This window comes from Gouania willdenowi, chromosome 3, assembly GCF_900634775.1.
Source record: "Gouania willdenowi chromosome 3, fGouWil2.1, whole genome shotgun sequence".
NCBI classification, from domain to species: Eukaryota; Metazoa; Chordata; class Actinopteri; order Blenniiformes; family Gobiesocidae; genus Gouania; species Gouania willdenowi.
This window is the reverse complement of record NC_041046.1, coordinates 17,379,127-17,404,760: the sequence shown is the minus strand read 5'-3', so window position 1 is coordinate 17,404,760 and position 25,634 is coordinate 17,379,127. Positions and strand designations below refer to the sequence as shown.

The following is a 25,634-nucleotide window of genomic DNA, read 5'->3' as shown; positions in this document are numbered from 1 at the left end:
CCAAGCTTGGGCACATGTCCTTTGTGTGAAATTTGAAGCTGATCGAAGTTTGTGTGTCAGAGTTATGGAGATTTGGAATTTTTTGCGTGCTAATGAAAATTAGCATTGCATTTTTGTGGCGGCGCCACGACCAAACCGTGACAGATACGAAAATTCTTTCGATAACTTTTCATCTTCAATGGGTCCTATGTGGTGTTGCCAAGTTTTAAGCGAATCGGATGAATCCCCTCAGACTAGTTCGCGCAGATGCGTTTCGAGGGCGAAACGCCATTTTTGACCTTTGACCCAAGATGGCTGACTTCCTGTTTGGTTTTGGGCGGGGTCACAATGTAACTTTTTGCTCATTCTGGGGCGAAGACTACATGTGGCGATTTTCGTGAAAATCGGTCAGACCTGGCGGTCGTGTGGTTCCATCGTTTGTTTTGGCGAAGAAAACGCACGCTATGCGTGCGTTTTCTGTCCATTTTTTTCACGCCACCAAATTATCAAATTTTTCGCCAGGCCTGAGGTGCGTGCAAATTTCGGTGAGTTTTCGGGCATTTTTAGGGGGTCGAATTAGCGATCAAAGGCGGACGGGGTATAATAATAGGAAATAAAAGCGAAAACAATAGGTTCCTCTGTCCCATTCTGGGACATCGGAACCTAATTACACATTTCACCTTAATAAATGCAAGTTTCAGAATAAATGCAAGTTTCTATACAATAACTTGGGTATTGTTATGTTAAATCACACAACTGTCATTCAGACTTGATTGTTTTTTTTATCAGAATAGTCTTAAACTCTCCATCAGAACCCTGAAAAAAAATTGTACATATAAAAAGACAAAAACACCTCAAAAAATATTTCATAAAATTATTTATTCATAAACTTGATGCAAGTTTACAAATTTACTTTACATGGTCAAAATCACCCTTGCAATGGAAAAAAGAAACCAAACCAAAGCATGCCAACAGTGCATAACTTTATAACCCAGCCACCAAAGTAATGAAGCAAGGTAAAGAACTCAGTTTGAGGATGGTTCCTCCCTCGGACCAATGCGTCGCTTGTCAAAGCAAAGGTTTCCGTTCATCGTGTGGTTTAGTCGGAGAAGCTATTTATTTTATTATTTTATCTAGTGCACAACAGACTGGTTGGTATTCCGGAAAAAATAAAATAAAAAATCAAAGTTCCCTTGGTTGTAATACAGTTGTTCCGATGGCACGTGAGTCTGAGCTTCTTTAGTTTAAAAATCCCGCCATCGTTAAAGATTTCTCCGAGCTGGTCTTAGTCAGTCCATGCATCTCATATAGTTTGACCTGGTTTAATAAACCGTGCACAGGCAGAAACAATCCTGTGCACTCATTGAGGAGGAAACCACACGAAAAACTGACACATCTAGTTTCCTTAACTGTCACTCTGTCTTCCATCAATGAGGGGGAAATACCTACTGATACACTTACATGCAAAATACAGCAATATCGAAGAGACGAGGGTACCACGTGTTATAACACCCTCATCAGGCGCAGGATGAGCCGATGGTTGGAGCAGATCTTTGCTCCTCCCATCAAATCCTTTCAAAAACTAGCTCAGTAATAATCAACTTCCATAGCAATCAGAAAACCTTAGTATGCGCGATCAGATAAAAACCTGCTGCAATGAGAAAGGAGGAGTGTCCATTATATGACCTGAAAAACAAGAATGCTGACAAATCCAATTTGCATTTAATGATGATATTCTGAAGCAATAATTTGCCAAGTTAAGTGTGCAGCTTGTATTCCTGAGTTTGCTTCTCCACAGAAAAGCAGGGGTGGATTTGAAGATGTGACCAGAATGAAGTGATCTGCATATTTTACAAAAGATAACAATAAGCAATGATCAACAGTGAAGTGGAGCATCAGTTGGAGGAGGAACTAAAGAGGAAAGGTCTCCCTTCTTCTTAATCGTGGGAATTATTGTAAAGAATTCTCTAAAATGAGGAATGAGTGGATGAAGTAAAAAAAAACAATGCTTTCTACGCTGGCTCTCGGGACAATTTAGGCTAAACAATGCAAGGGACCACACAACAGAACACCAACAACAAACATTTAACTGCAATAAATGGAATGGTCCACAGTTTTCTGCATATTATTCACATTACATCAAAGCCTCAGCCTGCCGAGGGGTTACAGCACAGCTGAGAGTAGACAGGATTAGTAACCAGAGGTGGTAGGTGGGACGAGCCGGGTCAGAACCCCGACTAACGTCCCAGAAAATGAGACGCATTTCTGTCGATCGTCCCATGTGTGAAGCTCGAGGGTACGAGGTCAACTATTGCTGTGTATCTGTAAGCCTGGTTGTGTTTCCACGCCAACGATGAGGTCAAGGAGGAGTCAGAAAGTAAAAAGGTCACTTTTGACAGGATGTGATCCCGCTTCAAAGTCGGAGCAGATGATTACACCTTCGTTGAAGAGGTCTTTTTTATATACTGACTTTCATCTAGCTGAAGAGGGTTGGATAAAAATGGCCAAACCTGTGGCACATTGTGTAACAGTCTGTGCTGTTTTTAAGGGCCGTCAGTATAAAGGAAACGGTGCTTACCGAGGAGTGGGGAAGTATTTAAACCAACATCTGATAAAAGAAATTAAAAGAACAAAAGCGCAGTAGTCATTAAGCTTACCTAACAACACGGTGTACATTAGTTTCCTTCTGTAGGAGGGCACGCACAATGCAACTGTGTCTTCTAAATGGATCTCCAGAAGTTGCAGAACTCCTGCAGTTAATAGTCAAGGGTATATAGTAATACAGTCTCTGCCCAGCCAGAGACTCAGACAAGGTTACATTATAAACAATTAAATCCTTTTCGCAGAAATACAAATGTACATGTTTACACATTGAGTTAAAATCAACTACATTACAGTGTGATACAATCAGGCCGCAGCCCGGCTTTGCCTGAATATGTTTACTAGATACCACTGCAGCAACCACTGCAGGGAGCGGCCCAGCTGCTGGCTGTTGATGGTGACAGTGCTCTCCCAAGACTTTGGAGCGTTGTGGGTTCACCAATGATAGCATATTCCAACCAGCCTGCAAAATATCTATTTTACTTCCTCAAGACTTCAAAAAAAAAAAAAAAAAGGTTTGCATGTGGATTCAGAAGCTTGTTTTTTTTTTCTCAGAGGAGAGATTATAGGAGCAGAATGTCACAGAAGTGGGCGAGTCTTTTCATCGACTCGCGTCAGAAAAATGAAATGTTGCGTGTCTCAGATCCAGTCTGTGGCCAGAGAGGCAAGTGTTCGGCAACGTCACACGACCACTGCTGGAGGAATAAAGCCATGCCGCGTCTGTCAGCTCACAGCCAGCAAGTAACCTTGCATGCTCAACACTAAAACTGACTGGGTACGTAGAGCAATAATTAGTCCATTTATTTCCTTGAGTTTGGAGATGAAAGTAAAGGGGGCAAAAGGATTGCATCATAGAACAGATGTAAAAACAGGTAAATATCCGAGGAAGTCACCTGTGTCTATGTGCGTGCGTGCGTGTGTGTGTGTGTCTCTCATTAGCTTAGGTGGAAATTGCAAGTGACCATACGTGTGTATCTGCCTTTTGGTTGGATATGGTTTTTCAGTTAAAACTCATGGGAATGAAATTGTCTGCAAGATAAAAACAATATTGGTCATAAGGAACGAAAAAGGTCAAATAAGAGAGGTGGTCCCATTGCAGGAGAGGCATTAGCCTGGGTTAGCCATCTTCTTTTGGGGGGGTGTACCAGCCTGGAAACATAAAAGCAGAAAGACTCAGTAACACTAAAATTTTGAAAACCATTTTAAAGTTAAACAATTTCTATGAAATTCTCTTTAAGGGCACATGACATCAGTTTTGACATCTTATGTTTTTAACACCATCTTATGCTATGCTCATTGCTACTTCACTACCCATATCTGGTCATGCTCTGAAAAACAGACCGTAAAAACAAAAAAAAAAGCAACAGTAAAGTGCAAAACTTAATGCTAAGATGGACATAATATTGTATAATATTCAGTGGTAGCATTATTTAGGAAGTGTTCTCTAGTATTTAGCGTCAACAAGAATATTGGTGTCATGTGCTCTTCAAAGAAAAAGTAACTAAACTCCAAAACCATTTTTTTCTGCTGAAAACAAATGTATTTTGAATGAAGTAGTGCTGTTGATTGATTCTCATCCGAGTCTTGACATTTTAGTCAAAGTATTTCAATTTGATGTATTTTGTTGTACAATTGTTTTAGTGACTGTCCTCTATGGGCTGAAACCCAGCTGTTACAGATGATTTATGCTATTGGCTGAGAATGGGGGTTTGTGACTTTTTGGTGGCTCCATAGGTCCTGAACCACTACTAATGGCCCCCATGTAAAAAGTAAACTTAATTTGAAACTAAAGCTTTTCATCATAATAGAAAATCTAAAGGACTGTTTATGGTACTGTTTGAACCTCAAATAAATGTAACGTAAAAAACCTGTAGATCCTCAGCTTTGATGTGTGGGGAGAGATTTAGTTTCAGTAAACAAGGTCAGTAATGCACTCGGTATGAAACTGGAGCCACAGCCACTCACCGTTCTTTTCATGGATCTGAACCAGGGATTTGTAGGACTGCTGTGCTCGGGCAAGATTGTACTGGTTCTGCATGAGAAGATGAATAAAAAGCAGTGAGAGATTCATTATGGAGCACAACAACAAACTGCAATGTTGTGCTTGTTTGGTAATTTTTTCCCCAGGAATATTTAAACAACCTTTCTTTGAGTTAACACAAAGCACCAGCAACTCTGCAAATATGACAACTGCAACGCAAGATAACACGCTTCCTGGTGCAATGAACGACGTGACGATATTCATTTTTATTGTATTGCTACAACAGAATTTTGGTGGCACTTCAACACTGACAAAAACAACAACTCAATGTCCTGTGTTTATGTGTGTGTGCGTGTGTTATAGACCAACTGCAGCTTTACTCTAGTGTTCAATGAGGAATCATTGATTGTGATTTCATAACTAAATCACTTTTTGTTTACCTTTATCTTTAGGAATAATCTAACCATAACATGTGCACAGTAGTGGAGTTACAGCTCCGGCTGGGGGAACAAATATTATTGATTGGTGAAAAACTAAAGGTAGAACCTGCTGTGGTTCTTCAACAGAGACATGGCTGCTTTGACCCAGTAGGACCTCACATGTATATTTTCAGTAATTTCAGTGCTTAATAACTTCTCATCCATTGATAAGGTGAATTATGCTGACCTACTCACACTCTAAGTAAAATTCTATTGACACCCTAATGCAGGGATCTCAAATCTCAATATGGAACAGTTTGAGCTCAAGTGAGCCGCCAATTTTAGGCAGGGGAAAAAGAGCAATTTTAACATCAATAGGTTTTAATATCAGTGCCTGCAGGATCTTCACTGCAAACATTCTTGATTTTGTAACTAATTTATGTGTAATTTAGAGGAATTTTGCAGAATCTTTGGTGAAAAATTGCAAGATTTGTGGAAAAATTTAAACTTCTTCCCACAATTTGCAAATAAAAATGATTGCATTCATGTGATATAAACAAATAAACACTGTAAACCCCTCAAAGTAGTGTGGAGTTTCATTAAAATAATAATTAGTAATTTACACAATAATTCATGATTTCTCTGACATTTTTACTTTCTCCTGCGGGCTGAATTGGATCCTCTAAGGGGCCAGATTTTGCCCCCAGGCCTAGAGTTTGACACATGTGCCCTAACGGATCAAGTCCATACTCGAGCCCACGGCCATATCAACAACACAGAACGAACCTTAACACAAAGTTCATCTTTGGCAAACACAATAAATCATTGCACAGTCCTTCTGTAAACTCATCCACGATCACACACAAACTTTGACTTACTTTATTGGCTCCAAACTGTACTCTGGCTTTTCCTTTGACTAAAGTAGCATTGATCTGCATGATGACAGACTCAATGGAATAGGCACTGCTCCAACCCTGCCAACAGGAAACAGGGAGTCAGAAAAAGGAAAAGCCTTGGACAAACAAAACAAAGTCACAACTGTTTGTATACTTGGAAATGCCTTTGTATAGCAATAGAGACTTCTTATCATGTGCAATGTTGTAAAGAGGCAAAACATTTCCAGTTAACTTCCATGGAAACTTCAGCTCGGGTATTTTGGTAGTCTCAGTAGCAAATCAGCAGCACTGATACCAATAACTGCTGATCACGCATAAATATTAGGGGTGTCCCGATACGATATTGGATACCGGTCCGATATTAGCCTGAGAACGTATATTGGATATCGGATTTCAATTTCCGGATTTTCCGATTTTTATTGATTTATTTTATTCAATTGTAGAATACTGTAGATTTTATATTGAAAGTTAAAAATTATGTAACCAATTGGTTAATAATAAATGAGTCAGTTTTTCTCATACCTACTGTTGCTGACTATTGTTCTCTGTTTGAGTAACATCACTTGATCAAGCCTTTTCTAACATTCCACACTATAAAATAAGTTATTTTTTTAATTAAAAGAGAGAGAGAGAGAGAGAGAGAGAGAGAGAGAGAGAGAGAGAGAGAGAGAGAGAGAGAGAGGAGAGAGAGAGAGTGAGAGATGGAGAGAGAGAGAAAATATATACTGTATATATATATATATATATATATTTAAAAAGAAAAAGTATGTAAAATTTATGCTGATATTGGATCAATATCGGCATCGGTCGATACGCAAGGCTGCAATATCGGTATCAAATCAGAATGAAATAGTTGTATTGGGACGTCCCTAATAAACATAGTAGTGCTTGTTAAATTATTGGATGAACAATTATTTCACAAATAAAAACCCTAAACATCAATGTCAAGTAAAATATTAGTCATCTGCCTGACCCCTTATTTGAAAATTAAATTAAATGACTCAACCCCCCTCTACAAATACACACACACTAAAGCACTGTAAAAAAAACCTTTTAGGCAATGGTCTGCTTCTATTCTCAGGTATACATGCAGGAAATCTGGTTGTTTGAATGTAGATGCTTCTAAAATATATTCTCTCAGCTATATTTAACATCACTGTTAAGGGACAACCTTCAAGTTCCTAAATTCCTCAGTTATTCCCATAAATTCCGGTTAATTCCCATGAAAACAGTTTTTTTTTTTTTACAACCCTGTGTCTATTGTAAGGTACACACATAGTCAAACTAGAGGTAAAACAAAAATAGCTGAAATTATGGTGATATCAAAAGGTTTGAAAACATACCTGCTTAGTAAGGAGTTCCATGCACAGGGCACCCCCTCCAAGAACATAGCTGCACCCAGAAAAACAACGATAAATCGATTATAGAAAAACATCGGACAATGAAAACTTTTTAGGGGTAAATAGAAACCCTTATCATTAAATGATCTGTTATCATTTACAATCAGCAAATTACTAAAAGCAAGGAATCAGAGCAGTGTTGTAAAACTCACCCTCCAGAAAGCACAGGTGATACTACGCGCACAAATGGTGGATCAAAGGGAAAATTATCCTGCACAGACGCAAACAAACAACATGAGTCACACCTTTAAAGATTCCATTAGTTAATTCAATCATACGTCAAGTTTTACTTGCTTTATATGAGAAGTTGAGTAGAATGTAGTCCATTCCTTCCTTTTCTTTCAGAACTTGTAAGTCGCTGTGTAACGGGCTATCTGGGTCCACCCTGTGGGCCATTGAAGCAGAATCAGCTAATGCTAACACACACAGACAGATAAATATGGATGAAGGAAGATCCAAACATCACTTACGTCCTTAGTTTGACGTGCCACTCATACAGACTGTCGTTAACCAGCTCTACTGAATAAATGCCTGCAAAAAAATTAAATAAACGAAACTTTTAAAACACTTTTCACAGCAATACCAACAATCTTTTTAACCCCTCCAAACTTAGGGCAATATAAATAACTAGAAATGTGTATCAATAATATGAAGGCATTTAAATAATAAGCCTTACAATAAACAAATCAACTTTTAAACTGTTTTGGATACATTTAGAAAGGCTTCTTTGGTAGCAATAAACTTTAGAGTGGTAGGTATAAACATATGCACGTGTATTCAAAAAGAAAAATCAACTAAAGACAGATTTACAATTTTAACAACGACAATATATTCCAGTTACAAAAACAGGAAAATGATGTGAAAGTGGAGGACGTTTTTTTTGGTTTTTGAAGTTTCTTTACAGATATTAATCGTCAACCTGTTTTGTAACTCTGAGATCTGTAGATCTCTCTCAGTTCCTTCATCAGGCGGTCAGAAGCTTGAACAGAACCAGACACAGCGCCCTGTAACACAGAAATCCACATTTATTACACTTTGGAACATGAACACAGTTGGGAACGCTTTCCTTTTCACTTCACTGGGCAAAGATTGTAGGCAAACATTCACTTTATGCCAGATACTATAGAACTACAATGACATCAGTTTTTGTCTTTTGGAGCGATGATGCAAAATATACAAAGAGAAAAGAAGTCAAACTCGCATAAAAAGAATGTAATATTTCATAGTTAACATGGGGGAATTGCATTTGACACATTTCAGAAAAGAAAGAAAGTGACAATGCTGAGTTATTGAACCGGAAGATGAGGAAACTGAGAATCTTTAGCAAACAACAGAAATATAAAGAGTATGCGACCTTGAAATACACATTAAAAAAATATGCATGTATACGTATTGGAAGTGTATACCTAAACCCTGTTTAATACATTGCCAATAAACAAAAATGTGCACATTTACTTGGAAAAAAATACAATCCACAGCTATTTTTTTTTTAGCTAGATGTGACATTAAGTATATAATTATAATATCTAATCAAACCACATCAGGTTTGATGATTTATTCAGAATCAGAATCAGAATCATCTTTATTCGCCAAGTGTATGTTGTACACACGAGGAATTTGACTCGGTCAACTGTGCTCTCTCCAATAGTGAAAACATTCAATAATAAACAATCAACTAGAAAAGATGATAATAAGTATAAACATAAGTATAAATATAAACAGTAGTTAGACTAGAATGTGCAAATAACAAGATGATAATAATAATAATAATAATAATAATAATAATAATAATAATAATAATAGTATAAAAAAATAAATAAATACAAAATAAAAAATAAAAAAAATAAGATAAAAAGAAGGAAAATAATAGAAAAAAAAGATAATAATAAAATATAATAATAATAAAAGGAAAATAGTGCAGTAGAGCATTGATAAGTAGTGCAGGAGAACATTTAAATTAAAGGTATGTACATGAACATTCTCAGTGTCAGATTGATCCAGGGTTGTTATGTTTGGTTCCAGGGTTTTTTCACAGAACCAGGTCTGACACTCTTTGACTGTTTAGTGTTGATCAGAGTGACAGCCTGGGGGAAGAAACTGTTTTTATGGCGGGTTGTTTTGGCGTACAGTGATCTGTAGCGTCTGCCAGAGGGGAGGAGTTTAAACAGATTGTGTGCAGGGTGAGAGGGGTCTGCAGTGATGCTACCTGCCCGTTTCCTGACCCTGGACAGGTATAAGTCTTGGATGGAGGGCAGATCAACACCAATGATCTTTTCTGCAGTCCTGACTGCATTCATTAATCTACTGAGATCAGTACTAACAGGATATTTAGGGGTAATAATGTCTTGTGAAAATATTAAATATAATTAAAAAATATTGTGTTTTGCAAGTTAGGACAGAGGAATAGTGACGTTAGCTTTATGCTAACATTTATTTCACACAACGTGTGACATGTTCGCTTTTAGCCTCCCATAGAAATGTTCAATCTGACCATAAGTACATCTGTGGCCCTTTGTGGTTTGATGACATTATGAAGTCATTAGCGTTAGCGCTTAGCTCAGTCTTATATTTCAGTGGGTTAGCTTAGCTTAGTTAGCTTTAGTTGAGCTTCCAGTTCATAATCGTTGCTGCAGGTTCATCTCTGTCAACGTGTTTGCAGGAACTTAGGGCGGCTCTGGCGGAGGAACTTGGACTGGTTCCCTTTGTTGGATGGTTATCTGGTCTGGTAGCGGTCCATAATGTATCGCAGCATGGCAGCAATGAGAGCAGCGCTGTCTGTGTGTGTGCGTGTGTGGTGGTGGGAGGAGCTCCTGTGAACAGTGCTCCAGAGAATAAGAAATTGTTGACAAAAAACTTGGGGGCAATTTTGGCCCGTGGAACAAGGATATTAGGGACATTCTTGGCTAAATTGCAGGACAAATGGCCCTTGGCGCTCGCTTATTTCCTACACTGCGCGCACTTACCTATGTCATCAATAGGAATTTATTGTTTTTATCATGGGATGACACTTTTACTGGTGGGAATATTTTTGAAAATATATCGTATCGAATAATATATTGTACATTCCTCTGCGCCACACCCTGGAAAACACTTACATTCAGGTGATCTTGTCTCTGGTTCTTTCGGATTTTCTCCAGGATTGCCAGATTCTCCTTTTCAATCCCATCATCCTCTGATTTCTTCCCATCGACAGGCTCCTCCTCTTTCATTTCATAGTGGTCTAGGTCCTCAATGTCCTAATAAATCACAAATAACATTTTATGATTTATTTACCAAAACAAAAAAAGCCAAGTTTTTTGAAAAACTACATTTTAGTGTTTTGCCAAAGAAAAGAAAGAAATTGGTTGCTGCTCACTGAGATATTTTTTCATGCATTTTTCTTTAAGAGAGAGAGAGAGAGAGCTGGAAGAATATTTCAAACATCTTTCATAAACAACCAAACATCTTCTGTTGATGCAGGCCTCATGTCCTGCAAGCATCACAATGAGATACAAGACAGACTTCATGATGCTGACATCTGGCCTAACAACCATGATTTGGGCATCTTCAGAGTTTGGAGAGAAACAAATGTGTTTTTCATCTGCTGCACTACGCTTCTACTAAAGCGGAACAGTAAAACAGAAAAAAATACAGTTTATATGAAAATCATTGTCACAGGTGGACTTTGCTGATGCAGTGCACTAAGGATGTATAGATTATTCGATAAGAATCGGTATCTAGATACAAACATGCGCGATGCAAGTGCATCAATTTATTCAGTGTGCATCAGTACAATTTAGGTGTGAAATCGTGATGCATCGGTCACTGCGTGCCTGCATCTGTAAAATCCATGGTTACATCGATATTTTTTTCAGCCATCCATTCTCTGACCCGCTTGTTCCTGGTTTCAGGGTCGCGAGGCAATTTTTTCATGTTGTATTTCATTCTATCATGTGTTTCCGAGGCACATTGAATGCACCATCACTGCTTTGCATTTTGTTTTGAACACGGACAGAATGATTTCTAATATATACATTTATATCATGTGAGTGTTTCAATTGTCTATCATAATCAAGGTGCTTTAAAGAAAAAAAGTATATCGGCCTCAATTATCAGCTTCCAAAATTGGCTATCGGCCAATTGTTTTTTTTTTGTTTTTTTTTTTAAAAATCGGTATTGGAATTGGCCTTTGAAAATCCCATATCGATCAACCGCTAATCGATACGGCAGTTTGCACCTGTATTTCCACAAGCAGTTGTGAAAGACCTAATTGTGAAAGGTTATTATTATTATTTGTATTATTCCTATTAGAAATGTTAACGCTTTCTTCTCCTTAATATTGTATTAGCCTAATACCTGTTGAAGAGTTCATATTAGGATCATTTTGGCAAACAGGAATATGGACATTGTACTATGGAAACTCTCTCTTTAAGTCACTGACTCATTGAGAGTGATGTTGTCTTACTGTTAAAGTTGTGACAGTGTCATAAACAGGTTCCTTAATGTTGAATCTGGCTCCAAATCCCAACGCTACTTGTGAAAAGTCTTGTTTTTTTGTGGGGTTTTTAAAGAGTCCAAAAAGAAGTTGCATAAAGTGATGCATAGAATTAGTAGAGATTACAGTATAAGCAAAATGTGCACTTTGTTATATTTGCAGCTTATAAGGAATACAACAAATCCTCTGCCTCTAATACCATACTGAATTGCAGCTACTTATTTACTATTCAAAATTTGGTATAATTTCTTTGCATCATGTTGAATCGCATTGTGTAGAATTGAATCGCCATCAAATCAATATTAAATCGCATTGAACCGGGAACAGTGGTGAATCGTATTGCATCGTATCTGCAGGGGATTCATTGTATCGTATCGCTGGTAGTGTATCGACGCGCGTATGGAATCGTTGACAGTGATGGAAATTCACATGCTTACAGTATACAGTATTTGCATTTTGTCACTGTGTCCAATCGTAGGAATTAAGGGTGTAACGATACACAAAAATCACGGTTCACTACGCACCTCGGTATTGAGGTCACGGTTCGGTAAATTTTTGGTACAGTATGGAACAAAATGCAAAAGATAAATTTGCTTGTTGTTTATTTTAAACTTTAGTAAACCAAAAATGTATTTAACATTATACAGAATATGAAAATAAAGTTAAAAAAATAATACAACACTATTGTAAAGTGATACCTGGTAATAATATTCTCAAACAAAAAATACATAAAATATTATAAAAATAAGCTCCTCACAGCTTGTTAACAGCTTTTATCTGCTGCTATAAAGTCTCCGATGGCAGTTGTTATATATTTGGTCAGATCTGAATTGCTAGGCAGAAGCTGCATGAATGATGAAGTCAGCTGCGTTTTGTGCTAAGGACGTTTTCTTTCTTGTTGCAATGATATTCACACTCGGGTGGTGCCGTTTCAAGTGAGTTAGCATGTTCATTGTGTTCCCGGAAAAATACCCGATTTCAGCTGAACAATGTCGGCACACCGCCCTCGTTTTATCCACTGGTCTTTCTCTGTTGCAGTATTTCACCCGGAAGCCAAAGTGTTCTCAAGCAGGAGACTTTAGCGACAGGGGAGGGTCCTCCACCTCTGGTTTCTCGCTAGCATTAGCCATGATGTACACGGGCTGCACATATAGCTGCAGGCGGAAGTAAACACATGCAACTTCCGTTCCCTTCCGGAAACTCACCCGTGCACAACCCTGTACCCGAACCGAACGTCCTGTACCGAAACGGTTCAATACAAATACATGTATTGTTACACCCTTTGTAGGAATCAAAACATTTTTATTGATGAGCTTAAGAACATGTCTCCATTAACACCGACTTATCGTATTGCCACAACATAATTCACAAACTGAGTTCAAATGTGTGAAAGCCTTGGTTTTCTGAAACTCATGAAATCACATCCTTCTTTGGGCAACACTTAGAAAACAGAATGTGTTGAATGGATTTATGTAAAGGATGTAAAAATACATGAAATGTTGTAAATGAAGACAGTGATTTACCTCGCCCATCTCTTCCTCCTCTTCTTCCTCTGACGTAACCTCCTCTGTTCCATGCTGTCCAAACACAAACAGATAGTCATGTCTTTGAGCATCACTGAGCAATTTTGTCCATTAATCAGATTATATGGAATAAGACCACAAACTAAAATCCAAGATGACAGCTTCTCACAAATCACTAAAGCTTCACATAATGAGTTATTGTGTATATCTCAAGTCATTTGTAGGACTGCACAATATTATATCTATACAAAAGAAATACAATCAGATCCTCTTTTTATGACCATCAGAGCAGCCATTCACAACATTTAAGAGTCACTAAGAAGGACTTGCCTTTCGATCTTGTGCCACGGGGCCTGCTGGCAAAGGTTGGTCCAGCATTTCCACGTCAGGATGTTGGGGAAGGTTGTAGAGACGACATAGGTCACAAATCAGCTTCTTCAACTGCTGCAAAAGCTGGAATAAAAGTTACACATCAAAAGGTTTAGGGCAAAGTGTATTCTTTTTTCTTCCTGAGGTGCTACGATCGAATTAAAGAATCCATGTTGGGGCCTCTTCTTCCACTTACAATTTCATTGAACACAAGTTTTAAAAAGCATGTTTATTTAATCAACCCCAAATCATACATTGCGTGGAAACCATTTGGTAAAGCATCTACGATTCAATACTTACTTGTATACCGCGATTTTTACGACTTGGCGTATAAGCTACGCGCATTGTCTGTCTCTTTAAATTGGTGACGGCTTGAGGAAGCACCGCAGTCTATAAAGTCCACGGTGTGGGAACATTTCACATTCATCATCCATGACTGAAAAATATCTGTAAACATTGTTTTACATGTATCTCCTATTTTCGGTGCTTAGAGATGTGGGCTTTGTCATCTTTTAAATACGCTGGATCTATGTTACAAAAATAAAGTTTACCGAAGTACAGGTGTATTTGTTGAAAGTAGTGATTTTTTGTTTATTTTATTTTTTTAATGCCAGGGTTAAGCACTTGTCTTTTGTAAGTATTATTTTATTGTATATGTGTGTTATTAAGTTTTGGTTTATTTTATATCATACAATATAACATACATAAGAATGTGTATGAATTCTGTTTTGCTTCAAAGTAAAATAAGAAGGTTTAAAATGAAAAAAGTACCTCAATTTCTTAATCTCTTGCTGTTCTTTAAAATTGACTTTTGACAATTTAACGGCCATCAGAACCAAACCATGCCCAAAAAACCGAGGCACGTATTGATTATTGATAGTCTAGTTATAGATGATCTATAACTTGGACTACAAAAATATAAATAAAGAACAGAGTGTGTATTTCAGTAGGTGTATTTATAGGACACCTGGGTCACATATAGAACTTTTTAACAATACCTTACCAAAAGAACTGGTAAAACTAGCTAACAAGAAATTAGACTGTGTGGAGATTTCAATATTGATTTATTAAAATAAAGAACTCTCAAACCAACTAATGACTTTATAAATGAAATATTTGCAAAAAATTAAAAATACTGGTTTATTAGGAAACAGGCTTGACTAAAAAAATAAATCCATGTGTGAAATCAATGGTTTTGAGAAAACTTTAAAGATATTGTTTATTATAAAATAACAGATAATGTTCAAAGCAAAAATAAATACTCTTCCAGAAGGTGTTCAAAAATACTTCTCACTGCAGACCAGCAAATACAGCCTTAAGAAATCAATTTATGTTTATTTTACCAAAATCAAGGTTAGTAGTTGAACAGAGATGTTGATTGAGAAATAAAATGAGTGACATTAATTTCAAAAAGAACATTTCACAATATTATTTAGAATTAAGTGAAGCAGTAGAAATATGTTTGTGTTTTTTGTTAAATGTTGTATACATAAGAAGGTACACGTGTGTGTGTGTGTGTGTATATATATATATACATACATACACATTTCTTTTGTAAGTATTATTGGAAAATGTAACTTACTTGAATGTTATTTATGTTGGGCATATAAGCATTTTTACTTCTGCCCATTTCAGTCTTGTTATATATATTTCTAAATTATGATTTATGCTTGAATATTTTCTTAGGCTGAAACTAAAACTGAAACTGTTTCGCTGTAGTGGGAGAGTCCATACTGATGGTCCTCCTCGCCATGGAGAGTTTAAAAGCAGTGGTATGATTTTCCCAGTTCAGGAGTTAAAGATGTCATTCCAAAATATCTCACTGACCAATGACTTCAAAATCAGCAATTAGCAGTTATTAAACTGCCAGAAACAGTTTAATAGCACAGTGGAGAGAAAGCAGATGACAGATTTGTGCATAAAATAATAGAGACAAGGATTAAGGTGGAAAAACTAATTTGGGAGAGAAACATTTTATAATTTACAGTTGTAAACGTGAGACAAGATCCAGGATACAGTAATCAACAACTGTGGAGTTTAAAATACCCCCAAAATATTGATTAGAAAAACTATATTAAAATGATATTACCATTGACTAAACAAAAAGACTCATAATGAAACTGAAAGACCTTCACTCATCTACCTGGACAAACTATATGCAGCACTGCAACTGTGGGCACAAGCAACATTAGCAGGGCTTGTTCACTAAAATAGAGCCGGAACAATGGAACATTCTTTTTGGAGTTTAAAAAGTAAAGAAATAACAAAAAAAAACACCCCATTATCTTATGGTCGGTATGGATCCAATTCCAAACTAAGCTTAAATTCATATCTGCATAAAGAGCCACTTGACTTAGACATTGTGACCTCAAAGTTTCTAAACATGATCCAATGACTGGCATTTATTGGACTTCTGCAAACCGGCTCGTCAACATGCTAATCACATTCCACACGTGCCAAGTGAGACAAATGTATGCAGCATGTGCACGCCATTATCATTTTGAAGCTCTTGGTAAGACTTTTTTTTTTAAGTGAAATTGGAAAATTTAAGGTGGAAAGAACATTATGAAGAACAGCTGCTTTATCCAACAATCATTCAAATGTTCCTGCAGAAAAGCAGTGTGATCAATACTTGTATAGCTAACTAATTTGATAAGTGCAAAGGATGGAGATTGTTTTCAATAGTTTGCTGCTTTTACACAGATAGGCACTTGTTAATGGCTTCTGGCTCCTGTTGAATGAACCCAGTTGTTCTAAATGAGATGTCTAAGAGAAGATCAGGGCCAGGGGCGTATGACAGTTCTTCAGAACAACTAATTCTTCTAAAACCATTTAAACAAATGATCCTTTGTTAAGAACTATTCCTTAATTTTGATAAACTAAGTAAGGATAACTGGGCTTCCTTGGATGTTATTAGCAAAAACAAAAGTCAGCTGGCCAAACAAAATTACTTGTTTCTCCACCACCTACCATTAATAACTAGTCCAATGTCTTTTAACTTTTTGTTTTTCTTGAGCTGCTTGCAATAGTACAGGAGATTTCATCCATCTTTTGCCGGATTAGGCTTAAAAAATTCTATTTTATTGTTTTTAACCAATCCTCCAAGGAGGTTATATTTTATATTTATTTATATGTTCGTCTGTTAGCAGGATTATTGCAAAAGTACAAAACAGATTTTGACACAATTTTAACCAAACACAAACCTTACACAATGGAAGATTCCGTTACATTTTGGAGGGGATCCAGATCAAAATACTGATTATGGATCAGATTGAAAAAACTAAAAATCCCTGTCTCTCATTGGTGAACTTAACAAATTTCATATCTCAACTCCTAATTGATCGATACTTATAACATTTTGACTGAGTTATGTTGGATTTGTTCCTAAATAACCCATGTAGTTGCATCTGGATCAGATCAAGATTCTGCATTTAGTTGGGATTTCTTGAAGTAAAAAAACAAGAAAACAGTCATCAATATCCCCCGCCAAAAAAAACGGAACAAGGGCAATAACACCAAAAAAAATAATTGAGCGCTTCTCATTTTTAAACTCCATCAAGGTATTGATACCCTGAAGCCACACAACAAATTTGGTTATCCCGTCTTAAATGGTTTCTGAGAAAAGCTGTTTCCTTTAACTCGGACAGATGGACGGACCTCAATTCTATATCCCCCTTCCACACTTTGGTGGGGGATAATAAGATATGTTGCTGTGACTTGGAACAGCACGAATATAAATGTATTCTGGTCTCCTAGAGCCTTTGAAGAAAATTGAGGGTAAAACATAACATGTTAGTGATCCATGGATCAGAAGGCTGAGATGAAGAAGATGGGGAGGGTGAGGCTGGACTGATCTCATCTACAGCAGTGGTTTAAAGCAAGGTGGAAAGCTTTACCACCATGAGAACCATGAGAAGTCCTCCGCTCCACTGATGTATTCTCTCTTTGCCTTGCATAGCTGCTCCTTCAAACCTTCTGCCTTTCATCTGTCTTATCGTTCTCATACATGCATGAATGAGTTTAATTTGAGTTCCAGACTCCGCGACTCAACACACCACTGGACAGCCCTGACAGACATCAAAAGATCTTTTGAGTTCATGTAATCAAACTTCATCTAAACAGATCATTGAAATTTATGCAAATAAACTAGGGGTGGAGGAAAAAAAATCGATTCACATAAGAATCGCGATTCTAATCATCCACAATTATGAATCGATTTATAAACATCAAAAATCGATGTTTTTTTTTTATTAATTTTTTTCTCAGGAAAAACTGATTCAGAAGATTCACTTAGTCTTTACTCAGGAAACACTGTAAACTGAACATTGAAATAAATATTAGTGTTCTTATAAATAGAAAATACCACTGTACAAAAAGTCAGCTGGCGTCATGCTAACGTCTATGGGAAAACCCATGTATATGCTCATGCTAACACTTACCACGATCGGCAGTGATTTATAAAACTCACCATTTATGCTTAACTTTCACAAACACAGTATTAGGAGTGTTATCAAACAGTACACTTAAACATACAAGCATGTTTTTTCCAGCCAAAAATACAAAAACTTAGTTAGTAGAAACCAGTAGGCCATGAGCTTTCAAGATGGCAACTTCCAACTACTACGGCAACAGTGGTAGGTCAAAACACACAAACTCACCCAGAGCAAAAAAAATGGAACAAGGGCTTCTTAATTTCGATAACCATCAAGGTATTGATAGCCTGAAGCCACACACCGAATATGGTTATTCTATCTCAAACAGTTTCTGAGAAAACCCGTCCCCTTTAACTCGGACGAACGGACGGAGCCCAAACCTATATCCCCTTCCACTTTGAGGCGGGGAGTTCGGAGGGGGGATTTGGACCTACTGTATAGTTTTTAATGTGGATAGACATCTCATACAACCCTTTTTAAGTGTGAATGATCATAGTATCATCATCAGAATCACAGATAACTGTGAATATCTGGCAAAGATGATATTGGGCACTTGGGCTCTCTGAGAGCTCTTGTTTCCCAGAGTATACCTGTCAGAGAAAGATTACTCATACTGCACGTGTGGAAATATTCACAGATTAAAATCACATTTGTGTTGCTACATTTAATGTGTTGCAAACCATCAATGATTGTATTGGAGGCAGATTAATTCCAGAAGGAAACCATGTTAAAGCATTAGTAAAAAGGTACAGCCCCTTTCTTCCCTACCATTGGTTTTTAGTGATGGATAAAAATTGACAATCCTTCAATGTTACTTTTTAGTGGTCAGAAAGGCAACTTATATACTAGGTCTATGTAACAACCCTTCCATAAGCAACATTATTGCAAGATAGGCTAAAATCACAGTAGTTCACAGAGCAACAATAGAGTAGCTGCCTTATGAGCAATCTTTAGACAACGATGAAGTAAAACTGAAACGGATAATACAGTGTGTTGCGGCACAACATGTAAATGTTGCTTCATAATCTACACAAAGCAGTCGAATGAAATATCGCTCCCTGTATTTAGGGCATTCAGAATGGTTAACATAGTAACTGGTATATTTACTCTAGTAAAACACTTGCTTAATGACCATGTTTTAAGAATTTTGTATGTGGTTTTTCCAATATGTACAATATGTGAAATGAGCAGTTTTATTTGGCAACAAGACAGTTCTTTAAGGAAAACTAGAAGCAATGGACGCATGAAATTCATCAGCAGATGCTTTGATGTTTTCCTTATGAGAGAACTCGTAGGGAAACATCAAAACATAAAAAAAATCACCTCTGAGGAAGACTGGCAGTTGACAGTCGAAACATGTCAGGAGATAAAATTTCCTGAAAACCCTTGTCTGAATAAATGAAACCTTAATAAGGGTGCAATGATTAGTCGACATAATCGATAATGTAAATTACAAAAATTTGTCAATTTTGCATTATTGACGTGTTGTTTACTCGTGTAAATTCATGATAAAATCCAGCCTAAGGCCGCTTACATTGGCTGCTTGGGGCAGTGTTGCACCATCAACTTTGTGCAAGTAAACAGCAAAGAAGATTTGCATGAAAGCATGATTAACACTGCACTCATCAGTGAGTTAGTGACGTACCCACTTTGAAATATTATTTTCTGCTGATGCTAGTGTTTATTCTGAACAACAAGCTTCTTTAATTTATTATCAACTATGTGATTTGGATAACATTAATTAGACATTTCTTAATTTTTAAGGACTCTTTCAAACAAGATGTTATTATTTATCATTTTATTTAATGGACTAGATTTAAAGGCAGGGTTGGTAATTTTCGAAAACTAGCATGATTTTCAAAGTAGCCTCCTCCGAGTGCTGCGCGTTTACTCACCCCCTCCCCTCTATGCTCCCTCTAAAGCCACGCCCCTCACTCACATGCACAAGCGCCAGTGCTCCAGAAGCAGACCGCAGCTCATCGATATTTTTTTCGATTCCTAAATGCCCGCACTAGTTTGTTTCCGTGGCTTTCTCTGTTTGTATACGCAGGGTTTGTATAAGGTGCGTTCAGAATGCAACTGTGTGTGTGTGTGTGTGTGGGGCTACGGTTTCAATTTGGTCCGAGGAGTGGAAGGGAGGTAGGAGCTAATCACCGGTAAAAAGCCCAGTAAACCTCCGTAAAACAATAACCAGGAATAAATATTTGCTCCCTGGTAAAGATTGTAGCTCTGACAACTGGTAAAATGATAAACTGGTGATATTACAGCCTGCGAATGCAGCACAGGGACGCATTTCTATTGCCTCGGGTCCGAGTGCCTGCCGTCCGGTGAAGCCTGTTCCGTTTACTGCGTTTACCGAGGTCGGTGTGAAAGTCTGCATGTTTATGTTTCCGTCCATCCACTCTTTTCATTATATCCATGTCTTTTAGGGCTCTTATTAAATAGTGTCGACTGGAGTCCGGGCCGCCGCCATCTTGGATTATGTCGTCACCAGCGCATCATTGCAGCAAGTCGCGCAAGAGCAGAACGACCAAAATTAACTTACCGGTCGTCTTTCTCAACAAGAACCGTTGATTGATTTGTTACATGACTGCTCCAGGGTGAGTTTGTTTCATTTAGTTTCACTTCTACCTGGTCTGCAGCTCTTTGTTTTTTAGACTGCTGCCAACTTGTTTGTAGTGTTATTTCAGCAAATTTTAGTTTTACAGTTACAGACCTTTGTAATCGAATACCCTAGTTACAGTACAGCAACCAAATTAAACTATATCAACTTAGTGAATTAATAAAAATGACCTGTATAAAGGCTTTTTCAAATGAAAAAATTATCCTGTAAAATCTGTGACCTGCACAACTCAAAGAATTGGAATCGAGAATCGTTTAGAACAGGAATCAAAATTGAGAATCGGAATCAAAATCGTTAAAATCCAAACAATGCCCAACCCTACACGTGAGGGGTCGACAATGAGCAGGGTGACAGGGAGACATGATTGGTCAATAAAAAACGAACCAACTTTTTTCATTGGTCGAAGTTTTTACAGGTTTACAGCTGCAACAGATGACAGATTTTCTTCGTTCTTTTTTCAGAGCACATAAGATCCTAATTTCTGTCAGGACATGAAAAGACAATTTCAACCAAAAACTTAAAAAGTGTATCTGGAGGAAATGATCTACCCTACCTTTAAGTAAAAGGAACACTGTAATTGGTGTAAACCTAATTTCCTCTACAACCGTCTTTTTAAAATTACTCATTTACACCGTTTACTATTACTACTTTATTCAAGATAACTTACACTTTAAGTTTGTGATATTTCATTTATTCATAATTTTATTATTGTGAATTTAATGACATTGAAAGTGTTAAGTGTTAATATATACTACACTACAAATGCATGTTTTATGCAATTGTTTTAAGGAAGTGTCTCCTAGTACGTAATACGTATCCATATAACGGTACTATCAGTACGAGAGATGACGTTACCGAAAGTCACATGACCATTCTGTGCAATTAGGGTTAGTTAGTCTGTAACGTAGTTTAGAATTAGGGTTACGGTTAGTGTTAGTCCGTAAGGTAGTTTAGGGTTAGGGTTTGTTAGGCCGTTACGCAGTTTAGGGTTAGTTAATCCGCAAAGTAGTTTAGGATTAGGGTTAGTTAGTCCATAACGTAGTTTAGGGTTAGGGTTAGTGTTAGTTAGTCCGTAACGTAGTTTAGGGTTAGGGTTAGTGTTAGTTAGTCCGTAATGTAGTTTAGGGTTACGGTTAGTGTTAGTCCGTCAGGTAGTTTAGGGTTAGGGTTAGTTAGGCCGTTACGTAGTTTAGGGTTAGTGTTAGTTAGTCAGTAACATAGCTGACTTATATATACAAACGGAAATACAAGTGTGTAGCGTCTCATTGGGAAGTTTAGGTCACGTGGTGCACCATCACATTACCTAAACTGGCCAATGAGGGGCGTTGCGTACAGTTAGAATGCAGGTATATTTATACGTGTTAAGTATTGATAGCCACTGCCTTGTTTTAATTCCTCTCTATAAAACATCCTGTCACAGTAACAAAGAAACACGTTCACAGGTGGAAGGATTTAAACAGGTGCACCAAAAAAGCAGCCTAAAATATGTGCTTCAAAACAGAAAAATAATCGTGAATAGTCGACAAACCAAAACAAATAATCAATAAATTAGTGGACTACAAAAATAATCGGTAGTTGCAGCTCTAAACCTTAACATATAAAACTAAAAGCAATTCTAGTGAACTCAAGTTTACATAACCATTGTGGCCAATGTCTGATAACCATTAATCATAACGGCCCTTAAATAAATGTAACATTGACTACTTCATAGGAATGTGCGATATTTTATTGTTTATGATTTATCATCAAAAACATTTTCACCGGTAAGAATATGTCATCCCTCGATATAAACGATAAATTCACATGTCGGAAATTAGCGAGGGCCACGGGCCATTTGTCCCTCAATTTATCCAAGAATGCCCCCCCCAAAAAACGGGCCAAAACTGCCCGTTTGCTGTCAACAAGTTATTATTCTCTGGGGCAGAACGTTATTTAGGGAAGCTCTGCATGGTGTGCACCACCACCGCCCCCCTCACACACCGCCGTCTGTGTGTGTGTCAGGTGTGCGTCATGGCTACCAGAAGCTGCTATGCTGCGATACAACCGCTACTTGGTTAAAACCAGGTAACCATCCAACAAAGGGAACCGATTCAAGCTCCTCCATCAGATCTACCCAAAGTTCCACAAACACGGGGACAGAGATGAACCCGCAGCAACGATTATGAACTGGAAACTCAACTAAAGCAAACTATGCTAAGCTAACACACCGACACACAGACTGAGCTAAGTGCTAACGCTAACCACTCCATATAAGGAATATTAGACCAAGTAAAAAGAACACGTCTTACTGTCATCAAACCACAGAGAGCCACCAATTTGTTTATGGTCAGATTTAACACTTGTATGGAAGAATAAAAGCTAAACATGTCACTATTCATTCATCCCAATTTGTGCAACGCAATATTTTTTAATTATATTTAATCAACAGTAAAAACACTATTAAAGTTATTTGTGCTTTATATATATAATTTTATTTCAAGTGAGGAAATAAATGAATTACATACAATGACACAAATAGTAATCCACATGCACAGATATATTCCACAAAATATCAGCTCATGAGCTGTTTGAGTCAGCAGTTATTGTAGCCTTTTTAAATGTGTCTAGTGTTGATGTATTCAGATTTATTTGTGTTTGTAAGGAACCTGTTTAAACTAAGTTGTGATTTTATTTAATTTATTTTTTTTATAGTTTTTATTTATCGTGATTGTTATCGTTGTGATAAATACTAGAAATTATCGGGATACATTTCTTTTTGTCAATATCGCCCATCCCTACTACTTAAGGTAGCAACAGTCTCGTAAAATAACCGTGATGAAGGTGATAAAGCGTCGCAGTGAGTGCATTAGTTGTGTTTACCAGGGTACTGCCTCTCCTCACATCCTCCAATCTCTCCAAAACTTGCGCCAAGCTCGGGTCATCGGAGTCCACAAACCATATCGGTGGCGTAGATGGATACGACTCCTAAAAAACAGATAAAAATAACACAAGCATTTAATACTAGTCCCATTTACTGGCTCATAATGCCGCACGACCCAGGGCTAAACAGGGAGTACGTGCAAAGCGAGTTGACGACATTAGCATTCAGGGTACATCGTTAGCCAACAGCTAGTGTTACCAGCTCCACACTTTTGACATCCCAGGGGCCCATTTAGCACAAATATTAGAAGCTAATATCAACAGCAGTTAAACACACAAGAGGGGTCAGCATCATGTTACATTGGACTCCAGTACTGGAGCACAAAGCTAAGCAACAAAACTAGCCGAACACCCGCTGCACTCACCGTGATATTACAGTGGATAATTAACAGCTTATCCCCAGTTACATTAAACTGGCAGCTAAGCTCGTCGGGCTTCCAGTCAATTATTCGGAATCGTTCGTGATTTGGATCAAAAATGGACTCCAAAAACTTCAGCTCGGCCTTCAGCCCCGACACCGACATCTTCCACGCATCTCCGGCCGGGCCGCTGGGGAGGGAAAGAACTCGGGACTTAGCTTTCAGCTAACAGCCAAACCCCCGGGGCCAAACCCTGTTTTAAAACAGACGACAGGCTGCTTTGGTGGATGTGAGTGGATATCCTTCCCCGTGTATACAACTAAATCCGCTGAAATGACTGCCAAGCTGGGTGAAATTTGCTAACGGTGGAGCTAAAGGTAGCTAGGCTTCCTTTAGCGCCGTTTGGAAACAGCGCAGTTAGCTGCTGCCTAGCGAGTTAGCGGAGCTCCCCCGTTGTTGTTGTCCTCCTCTCAACTATTGTTGCTGCCCGCCTGTGAACACCTCAGAGCAAGGCTGTCGCCGTGTCCCGTGACCGTCTACCCACAGCACCACCAGATAACTGTTTATCATTCACAGAATGAGGAAGCAGTCAGGCAGTCTCCGTGATGTGAGCTAACATCCAGCAGCAGGGGCTGTGTGTGTCTTCCCGGTGCTCAGCTCAGCTCTAGCTCTAGCTCTAGTTCTGCCTCTATTGGGGTTTAAAGATGGCGTTTTAACACAGTCCCAGCTTTCAGCGCGATTTACCTCAGCCTGAGAAACTGAGGCTGCGTCCGAATAGTCTCTCCTATCTCCTTTCCTATCCACTATTCTTTAACCCCCGGAAGTGGTGGCCATGATAAAAGATGGTTAGAAACCCCACGGGGTTATGGAAAAGTGGATAGGAAAGGAGATAGGAGGGACTATTAGGACACATTGGCCACATATGATTACTATGATGGGTATTTTAAAAGAGACTTACACAAATGTGCCACTTTTAAAGGGCAGGTCCATTACACGGCCAAAAGTATTTTCTTTATGTACACTCAATAACATTACGTTATCTCTAAAAGTTAGACCTGGCTCACTGTTTGCTCATACAAGAGCCTAAACTATCCTAAAAAAGCATTTCAAAAAGTTTGAGGATAAGTTGATGGGAATTTTTGACTAGCATGTGTGAAGTCAGGCACAGCTATGGGACGAGAAGGCTCATAGTATCCACTGAGTTAGAAGCTTTGCCAGGTTCTGTGTTATTTTCTATTATTTTCAACAAGACATGCACTGAAATGAAAATTCTTGGCCAAAACGGAGAATAACAAAACCAAGGCCTAAACACTGAAATAAATTATTATGCCAATTATGAGTATAACCAGATTTATGGCTATATGAATGTGTCCTAACCTCACTATTATTATTCATAATAATGCATTGGATTTTTTTTTATATAGCGCTATTTCAGAGACACTTAAAGCACTTTACATTGATGTGCATTCTTTCACTACACACACAGTGGTGGTAAGCTACTATTGTAGCCACAGACTGAGGGAAGCGAGGCTGCCATAGTGCCTCATCGGTCCCTCCGACCACCACCAACACTCACTCACTACATTCATACTAGGCAATGTGGATAAAGTGTCTTGCCTAAGGACACAAAGACAATGACTTGGTCAGAAGGAGAATCG

General features: G+C 37.9%; 1 protein-coding gene across 1 annotated transcript; it reads right to left on the bottom strand.

Annotated features, from left to right (window-relative positions):
- Window positions 1-838: 838 nt before the first annotated feature.
- Window positions 839-24,798, bottom strand: LOC114456980 (ubiquitin-conjugating enzyme E2 Q2-like). The gene is made up of 13 exons (XM_028439086.1): window positions 23,983-24,798; window positions 23,558-23,662; window positions 13,604-13,726; window positions 13,274-13,327; window positions 10,372-10,512; window positions 8,196-8,280; window positions 7,747-7,807; window positions 7,571-7,661; window positions 7,429-7,487; window positions 7,220-7,268; window positions 5,859-5,954; window positions 4,546-4,612; window positions 839-3,729 (listed from the first exon to the last, which is right to left on the bottom strand). Exons 1-13 carry the CDS (start codon window positions 24,139-24,141, stop codon window positions 3,698-3,700), a joined length of 1,122 nt encoding a protein of 373 aa, XP_028294887.1. The 5' UTR covers window positions 24,142-24,798; the 3' UTR covers window positions 839-3,697.
- Between the last annotated feature and the right edge of the window lie 836 nt (window positions 24,799-25,634).